The sequence below is a fragment of the Phaseolus vulgaris genome, chromosome 1 (assembly GCF_000499845.2).
Source record: "Phaseolus vulgaris cultivar G19833 chromosome 1, P. vulgaris v2.0, whole genome shotgun sequence".
NCBI classification, from domain to species: domain Eukaryota; kingdom Viridiplantae; phylum Streptophyta; class Magnoliopsida; order Fabales; family Fabaceae; genus Phaseolus; species Phaseolus vulgaris.
In genome coordinates this window covers 7,158,754-7,168,518 of record NC_023759.2, presented here as the reverse complement: position 1 = coordinate 7,168,518, position 9,765 = coordinate 7,158,754, and the positions used below count along the sequence as shown (strand labels likewise).

Genomic DNA, 9,765 nt, shown 5'->3' with positions numbered 1-9,765 from the left:
TTAAAACCAACTTTAAGTTTCGTGGCATAGTTTTAAATTTTAAAGATTTTAAATTTTTAAATTTTAGTACTAAATTTTAAATTGAAATTCCATAACTTACACAATTGATGAGTTGGTTTGGTGTCGTTTGTGGTTTATTGATAATGATGGGGTTTGAGTGACAAGTGAGGGAAAGTGAGGGAAATGTAGATACAGATAATAAAAATTGTGATAGTGAAAGTTAATTATGATTGGAGTTCAATCATGACATTAAATTGTTGAAAAATAAGATTTTAAATTTAAATTTTAAAAGATAAATCCATGTGAACATAGAATCCGCATCAATAATGGAAACATAGTAACTATAACATGGTAACATGTTAAGTCGATAGATGATCTAATACCCATTAGACGATCTCATGATATGAGTGTCTTTGTGTTTGATGATAACAAACACTATAAGATGTATTGTGGTATGACAAACAACACGGTTAAACAAAACAATGACACACACTTGTAGGAGAAGACAATCAGAAAATTCTATCTTGGTCTTAATCTTGGATAAATGACTAAAAGTTAATAATGATAACATCTAAAGAAGAAAAGATGTGACAAACAATATCAAAGAACAAACAAAATCATTTCAGGAAACTAAGTCGGACTATACTAATAGAATAGATCAGACGAAGTAATAGAGAAGATTTTATTAGACAATCCTAGTGCTCAAAACCTCATTAGAAGATATTGTCAAACAAACTTCTTGAATAACACAAGAAAAACGATACAATAAATTTAAAATTTTAAAAAATTAATACATTTCTCATTTTTAAAAATTATGTTAAAACCGTATTAAAATTATCATAAATTTAATAAATATATTTTTAATTAAACACTTCCCATATATATCCTACGCAAAAGTATCTTGGTGTCCCATATGATACAGACATTTAAGAAGCGTGTCCGACACTATGCGGATATTTGCCGGCGCCCACCATTCCTTTCAACGTTCTTCCTCAACAGTTCGGAATAGGTACTGAAATCTAACTCCTTTACATTCGCACTGAGCTCTGCTTCACCCCCATTTCTCCTTATGATTGTTTGCAACCATTATTGTGTTCATTCAATGAGCTTTGTATGAATCACATGCTGCCAGTGAACATAGGTAAGGAAAAATGCTTCTGTCCTTATTCCGCAGAGAATTCGCAAGGGGAGTGTGTTCCATTCGAACCCTCTCTTCAAACCCCGAAATGAAAGACCTTTCAGATTACTTAGATTCCCTAAAAAATTTCGAGAAATCAGGATTGCCCAGAGGTGCCGGCACCGATTCAGACGAGGGTTTCGATCTGGGTAGAATGAGACGCCTCATGGAGCGTTTCGGTAATCCTCACACCAACTTCAAGGTTTCATTCCCCTCCCTCCCTCTTTTCACTCATTGTTTTTAAAACGGTTCATCTTGGTCTCTGAAATGATCAAGTGCTGTTGTAGTAATTCCTGAAAGTAAGGAAATTCAAAATAAGTTCCTAGATGTCATGTAAGTCCTTAATTTAACTACTTTCTAGCAGTCTAGTTCTTAAACATGGGTTAATATTATCATTTAAGTTACAGAACTTGTGAATTTTGGATCAAGATGATTCACAGATTGCACTTCCTGGATATTTTTTGAATTTTCTTATTTTGAGAGAATAATGAAACAATGTTCTACACTTTCTGAAACTTGAATGGTGTCTTACCCATCTAAAACTTATTTTAAGGTTCTATTAATTTAATAAATGTACTTTTGAAGAAGACATCAGGATACCAACTAACCCATAAACTTAAAATGGCCATTTTATGTCTGGGCTTTAGGGAAATTTTTGTATTTTTATGCAGTTGATGGAAGTGCTTACTCCAATTGTAGGCGGTTCATATTGCTGGGACTAAGGGAAAGGGATCAACAGCTGCATTTATATCTAATATTCTGAGGACCGAAGGTTATTCTGTTGGTTGTTACACTAGGTGAAGTTTTTATATGATTTAAATGTATTATTTTTTAATATAACCTTAGGCTACTCGTGATTTCGTCTTTAGCTATATCTTTTTTACAATTTTGTACATAATTGATGACAGGCTTTATTTTTCTCAAGCAGTCCACATATCCTGACCATCAGGGAGCGTATTTTACTAGGAAGATCTGGCCATCCAGTGTCAGGAAAGTTATTGAATGATCTCTTTCACAGGATCAAGCCGAAACTTGAGCAGGCAATGAAAGAGGAAAATGGTTGCATAAGCCATTTTGAGGTATTGAATGTTGAACATTGTCAATGGTTGAATGTTGTAAAGAAATTGTTGTGGTAGCTTGAGGAGTTACGCTGATGGAATTCTGTGGGTCCTATTAGTGTCCCAGAGTTACTATTTGTTCTTTTTGAGACTGTTGTTTTTCTTTCTAATTGGTCTGCATTTATACATTACAACATTCATGAGGTTAATATTTCATTATTTGGATATTTCTGCTTGCATGGTTCACAATTAGTATTATATCGAAATACAGGTCAAATACTTTTTGTTTGCCTATTTGTTTACCCAGCAGTTTATATATGGGTATTTAATATATTAGAAGAAATCATGCACATTGCCAACTTCTGTATTTGATAACTTAAATCACTTATGGAAATGTCTCAGGTTTTCACTGCAATGGCATTTGTCCTATTTGCTGATGAGAATGTTGACATTGCTGTTATTGAGGTTAAATTTCTATTTCCCTACATCTTGCAACTGCGTGCTTTATACCAATATCTTTTCGGGTGATTCTTCTAATAATGTTGTTGTTACCTCTCCCCATAAGAAGAATCTTGAGTTGACAATTACTTTTAGGTAGGGTTTGGTGGGGTTGGTGCTTGTTAATTTGGCTTTTTCTCTTTACAATTAAATCCAAAAAATCTAAATTATACTATTTCTTTTATAATTAAATTCTACAGGCTGGCTTAGGGGGTGCACGAGATGCAACAAATATCATATCCAGCTCTGGACTTGCTGCTGCAGTCATAACTACTGTAGGTGAGGAACATTTGGCAGCTCTTGGGGGTTCTTTGGAAACAATTGCAATGGCAAAGGCAGGAATCATAAAACAAGGCTGCCCAGTTAGGTGTTTCTCTATCGATCTCATTTTGCATAGTAATGTAACACACTGAATTGACAAGATATAACCCTTTCTTGTACACATGAGTACATTTTATAAATGCAAAAAAAAGAGAGAGAAAATGAATGAAAAATAAAACTCGGGTTATTATTGCTGAAATTAGTTTGCTACATCACGTAGAATCAAAAGTCTAGTCTTAGGATATAAGGAGAAGAATAAATTAGTTAAGATAATTAGAATATTAATGGTTAGTTTGTTAGTAGTTAGAGAGGTAGTTAGATATAAATAGGGGAAGAAGGATAGGAGAGATGGATGTTCATTTTTGTAGATTGAGCATTAGCTCTTTGTGAAAGGGAAATGTAGAGTCACTCAGAATCACTCTATGTTAGACGCTCGAAAGATTTGCGCTAAGAGAACCTTTATAATACTAATGCATGTAGATCGCTTTATTTCACTTAAGTCATTCATTAGCCTTTTTCTACATGGAAGAGCTTCTATGTATTGATGTCTTGAATAAAACCATGGGTAGACTTATAGATCTTCAATCCACTTGTTAGACTATCTATGTCTTCAGAAATAGTTAACAGAGATAAGTAATTAATAGTGCAGTGGTAATTTCTGTTTATTATGGAGGAAGAGTGGTGCAGTGCGATGGTAATAAACAAAGAAGGAGAAAAATGGAATGGAATCAAATTATCAAAGTGAGTGGAAGTGATATTAAATAGCCAAAGGGAGAGTAAAAGTCTCTCTTTTCTGGCCAAGGAAGAGAGGTAGTCATGACTATTTTTTAGGCAAGGGGGGTATGCGTGGTTTACGTGGAAGTAATTGGGTTTTGAAGGAATTAAAGTTGGGCCGAAGGTTCGAGTTTTAAAACTAGGTCACGTGACTCAGCCCACGAAAATAACCTAGAAACAAACCACGACAAATGCTGCTCCTAGCTCATGAGAAACGTTGCTCCCACATGAGTCGCCATCTTCAACAGTGAACCGATGTGATTTGCCAAAGTCACAACCTTGAGGTGACATGAAATTGGAATGAGTGGAGGTGATCCTAGACGCGTATGATCTTGTGCTATAGAGCATGATTTTGACTACCTTGACTTCTCCTTACTCAAGAGAAATACATTTGGGATTTGCCAGTTAACACCAATATGACTGAGGCAAAACCGACATAATTTCCTATGATTATTGGTTGCAAATTGACTAACACATTCTTAATCTCTTGCTGATTTGTACTCTTAGGAAGCAAGTTTAAATCTAGTTCATCCTTACAAAACCGACTTGTAAGGTGAGGATTACTCCTACTTATATACTTTAAATTGGTCTATTTCAAGTTGATGTGAGATCTTCAACACCCCTCACGCTGACACATGGACATCTCATGCATGAGACTAGATAGCAGGGTGGTACGTTAGGCCTAGCAAACCTCGCTAGGATAGACTCTGATACTATCTTAGGAAGTGAGTTTAACCCTAAAATTGTCACAAAACCGATTTGTATGGTGAGAATTGCCCCACTTATATATTGTAACTTGGTCTTATCTCTAGTCGATGTGAGATCTCCAACACATACATGTACAAGTCAGTGCTAGGTGCCCTCTAATATGCTACCATTCTAGACCAGAAATAGTCTATTCTATTAATAAGGTCGGCCAATTCATGGCTGATCCTCTTGAAGATCATTGGACAACAATGAAAAGAGTTCTTATATATCTCAAAGGCATACTTGCTTGGGGCTTACACTTGAAAACGTGCTAATTGGGTGTTTGATTTAGATGTTCGGAGATCCCACATTGACTACATATATAATTAAATTATAGTATATAAGTGAGTGTAAATCTCACCTTCCAAACCGGTTTTATAGGATTGAGTTAAGTTTAACGTCCACTTTCTATGATAAATGATAACAGGGGTGTCTTAAAGAGCCTGTGACCCCATTTCCATCACTGCCTTTTGTGATGCTTGCTTGGCATCTGATCCAAGATGATTTAAGGTTAACTTTTGGTGCTTGTGTCTTTTTTGGAACCAATCTTGTGTCTCTTGGTGGTTCAAGAAACAAACAGTTGGAGCTTGTTCCAGCACAGAAGCTAAGTATCAAAGTCTTGCTTTGGTGATTATTGAGCTGCATTGGCTTCAATCTCTTCTCTCTAACCTTTAAGTGAAGCACATGGTTCCTGTATTTAATGTGACAATATGAGTTGTGTCTCACTAGCTCTTAAACTAGTGCTTCATGCTTGAACCAAATACATGGAGCTTGTTCTATTCTTTATTTGCGAAGAAGCACCAAGCAAACAACTAACATCATTTCATGTTCCTGCTTCAGCTCGTATGTTGATATTGTCAAAAAAATATCTCACCTACAACATTTAACTTAATGAGATCCAAGCTTACAGTATGACTCCTCCACCTTGCTTCGGCTTCACCTACCATGAGCTCGGGGGGCAGTGTGTATTAGAGCAGTCTTACACCATAAGTTGAATGTAATGTTTTCTTTTTAGTTAGTTACTATTTCTTTACATTTTCTGTTTTCTTACAGTTAGTTGATTAGAACGTTAACTGTTTGAGTTTTCTTACAATTAGCTGGTTAGAGTGCTATCAACTATATGTATAGCATGTTCTACTTTTGTAACTGATAGATTGATTGATTCTTATGGTATAATCGAGCATAGTTTTGTTCTGCTGTGATTTTGCCCTTCCTCTGTTTCCTTTATTTTTCTGACTAAATGAATATCATTTCAGTTGGTGTTGGGTGGGCCATTTGTCCCTCATATTGAGCGCATTATTCGAGATAAAGCAGCAACCATGGAATCACCTGTAGTGTCAGCATATGATACCGGGAATAGGTGTACTCTGAAAAGTTTCAGTATAGTCAATGGAAGGCCTTATCAAATTTGTGATATAGTGATACAAGTTGTGAAAGACTTGAAGATGGTATGCACTTTTGTTCTTTAGCTTTCAATCTGTTTAAACAATTCAGTGTACTTATCTCAGATGTGGCTGCTTTAGATGTGGACATTGATTGCTTAGGTGCATATTATAGATATGCTGTGCAATGTTGGTTAACATTCTTTAAACCTGACACAAGCATGATATGAGCATAATATGTTGATTTGGTTCAGCATAACACCTTGCATTGGAATAGTAGTTGACAAGAATTTGATTTTCAATTACAAAAATAGGGAGTCTAAAAGTATAACCTAATTTGAACACACTTGATTTTGAACTCTAATTGTCGTATGTACATTATCATTTTTTATTCTTTTGCCTCCACATGTTTCCTATATTGCTTTGCATCTCATGGTATATCACATCTTATTGCTGTACAAAATTCTGAATGTTTAAAGAATTTTTGCATCCTATTTCCCACCCCCCTACCTCAGTATGTAATTTAGGCAGGTTTTCAGTCTTCTTTTTTATCATTGATCATAGAATTTTTTTATTAGCAACTTATGAATATATCTATTAATGTAGTCTTGTAAGTTACATGATGTGAAGTTGAAAATGCTTGGAGATCACCAGCTTCAAAATGCAGCTACTGCTACTTGTGTGGCTCTTTGTCTTCGTAATTTAGGTATAACTTTTCTACCTTTTGCTTGGCCCCACTCTACATGTGTGGCTTTTCTATTTGTTGAATTTGAAGAGTTTATGTAGGGAAGAAGAAAGAAGATAATAGATTTTAAAATGAAATGTTATTTTATGATTATTTCTTTTGTATGTACCCAACTTTAGGTTAGGGTTAAGGCTTTGTTTTGTAACTTATATATATACATCAATACAAGCATATCAGTGTAGGTTTAATACACTATTTATATTTGTCTTATAAGTTACTTTGATTTTCAGTTAACTCCTTTTTCACTGTGCATTTCTTCGGCTTTTTTTTCACTCTTCTCCTTAGTCCTATAAAAGGACAACTTAATAAATTCTAGTCCTTATTGAATATAGATACAGATAATAAATATAAAAGAAGAATAAATCCTAAAAGATCATCTAGGATACTCTAAATAAAAATAAAGAAAATATCATCAAATATTTCTAACACTTTATATATATATATATATATATATATATTTAAATTGAACATAGTTCTGAAGTTACTTGAGATTCAGATGTGTGGATTAGTTAGATCTATAAGGGTTTCTGTGGCAACTAATGTCCTTTATAGCTATCAAACTCGTGAACTAAATAATCTAGTATTGCATATGCTATAACCTCTTGCATTTTGTTCAGACGTCGCATCAAGGTTTTTGCGTGTTTTAGTTTAATTATTTATAGTTTTTCTCCGTGACAAACCAAATCAAAGGATTTGCATTGTTTTATAGAGTTTTTTTTGTTATATGACCTTCACTTTCTCCTTGTTTATTGGATGATTAGGATGGAGTATTTCTGATGAATCAATTAGGTCTGGTTTAGAGCATACACATCTCCTTGGAAGGAGTCAATTTCTAACATCTGAAGAAGCAGGGGTATTAGGACTTACTGGAGCAACAGTACTACTTGATGGAGGTTGAGTGCTCTGACTTTTCCTTTATTACCATGGTATTAACTGGGGACATGAATTCTGTTTTAAAAAAATTAGGCTTCATTTGTTCTGGAAAATTTTCTAGAAATCCTTTGAAATTGAGAAAGTAAAAGTCGTTTAATATGGATAATTCCAGACTGGACGCATCTTTAACATATCATGTGGTTCTGATGGAATCTTTATGTTTTATTACGATTTATTATCTGTTTTGTGGGAAGAGCCGAGTAATTTGGCTTAGTGCCTCAAATACTTGAGAACAAAGTTGTGGTTATATGCTGTAGCTCATACCAAAGAATCTGCCAAAGCTCTGATGAAAACAGTAAAGATGACATTTCCCAAGGCTCCATTGATTTTTGTTGTTGCAATGGCAAGTGACAAAGACCATGTGGGTTTTGCACGAGAGATTCTCTTAGGTAAATTTTTTTAATTTCTTATTTAATTTAATTAAAATATCATGTTAAATAGAATTTGATAAAGTGGGATCAAAAGAAAGTGAAAGCCAGTTATGAGAAAGTTTATTGATTGAACGAGAGCATTAAATATCAAGTTGGTTTGGTTCCTGCAGACCACTAAATTTGTCTGCTTGTCCATAATGCCATTTTCACTAAATAATTGAACCCGATAAGCAAGAGGTTTTTGGGCATATCATTTTCTCTAATGATTTAACCCAATAACCAAGAGGGTTTTTTGGCATATCGTTTCTTTCTATTGCTTCTTATTGATGATGTTTTAATTTGCTTCTGAATGTAGGATTTCATTCTTCTAAAATAAGCGTTTCATAGATTGAATCAAGATAGTGACAAATTACTTGCATGTATGTATAAAAGTTCATGAAATGATTAAAATTCACTTCATTGGTTCTCCAATTTATGGTTATATTCCTGTACTTTTCTCTTCAATTGTACCCTTCGCCTCACAAAAGAGCTAAATTAAACAAAGGGTACATGTGTTTTAAAGCCTACAATAGCTAGTGTGAAACTACAAGTCTAAATATGCTGCTATGGCATTTTTCAGGTGGACATGTGGAGACTGTCCTTTTGACAGAAGCTGCTATTGCTGGAGGTGTAACTAGAACAACATCAGCATCTTTGTTAAGAGATTCTTGGATTAAAGCTTCTGATGAGCTTGGCATTGGGATATTTCATGATGGAATGGCAGAATATAATGAATTAATAGATCAGCCAGTAGGATCTGAAAGCAATTTGGGTGATGGTATGACCATCTTGGCTACTGAGTCATCTTTAAAGAGTTCTTTGAGAACTGCAAATAAGATTCTAACCAGAAGAGGGGAAGAGAAGGGTGTTATTGTCTTCACTGGATCTCTGCATATTGCAGCTTCAGTCTTAGCCTCTCTTTCTGGTTAATGGGTTTTATAGTGAAGCTACTGAAACGGAATTTTCCTGCTATAATAACACAAAAACTAAGATAAGACGGAATCATGGATGCCTTCATATTTAATATTTCCCATCTCAGTTTTCAGCTTCCATTGAATGGTTTATAGTCTTAGTGCTGACAGCTCCTGAAGACTGGAATATTGGGTTACATCATTGATCAAACAGTCCTATATATTAAGCGTTTTTGGTTTCATAGTTTTCATATTTAGATGTGATTTTCTTTCCAATGTAATTTTCTGAACCTTTGGAATGTAAATTTTCATTTGAGAATCAGTGATTTCTGGATTACTCAATTTAGAAGGTAAAGTCAAGTGCTGGAGCTTAATTAGGTCTTATATTACTAAAAAGTTCTTATATTTTATGCTTTAATATCAATTCAAATTATGACACATTAAATTAATTACAATTTGAGAAATAGACTTCTGATAAAATATTTTCATTTTATTGTTTCATTAGTTTTATATACCATTAATTAAAACTCATTAAAGCAAACAACATTTTGAATCTAAATGTACAAAAATTTAAATTAAATTAGTTTGATGCTTTCTCACTATCATTCAATCACAAACATAAGTTTATTTACTTTTATTATAAGTATCTTTGAAAAGTTATAAACAACTAATAATTTAAAATTTGTGCAAAATTATTAAGCTTCTACATTAAAAATAAAAAGAAAATGTCAAATAACATTAGAGGATTGTCTAATTTACCCATGATAGATTTTGATCCAATAATCTCCAAGCATTTTAAAAATAGTAGC

At 33.8% G+C, this 9,765-nt stretch overlaps 1 protein-coding gene across 2 annotated transcripts; it reads left to right on the top strand.

The window, feature by feature from the left end:
- Positions 1-899: 899 nt before the first annotated feature.
- On the top strand, positions 900-9,330 carry LOC137813420 (dihydrofolate synthetase). 2 transcript variants are annotated; one of them, XM_068615664.1, is made up of 11 exons: positions 900-1,009; positions 1,133-1,379; positions 1,877-1,974; positions 2,106-2,256; positions 2,638-2,700; positions 2,934-3,095; positions 5,832-6,023; positions 6,564-6,663; positions 7,464-7,595; positions 7,893-8,024; positions 8,626-9,330. In XM_068615664.1, exons 2-11 carry the CDS (start codon positions 1,152-1,154, stop codon positions 8,973-8,975), a joined length of 1,608 nt encoding a protein of 535 aa, XP_068471765.1. In that variant the 5' UTR covers positions 900-1,009; positions 1,133-1,151; the 3' UTR covers positions 8,976-9,330. The 2 variants fall into 2 exon arrangements, with proteins under 2 accessions (XP_068471765.1, XP_068471764.1); XM_068615663.1 differs by having other exon boundaries at positions 909-1,009; positions 1,175-1,379.
- Positions 9,331-9,765: the final 435 nt, after the last annotated feature.

Coding starts and splice junctions, on each gene's coding strand:
- LOC137813420 (XM_068615663.1), top strand. CDS start 948: ATGCGGATATTTGCCGGCGCCCACCATTCCTTTCAACGTTCTTCCTCA. Junction 1,975..2,105: donor TCTGTTGGTTGTTACACTAG/GTGAAGTTTTTA, acceptor TTTCTCAAGCAG/TCCACATATCCTGACCATCA. Junction 8,025..8,625: donor TGCACGAGAGATTCTCTTAG/GTAAATTTTTTT, acceptor GGCATTTTTCAG/GTGGACATGTGGAGACTGTC.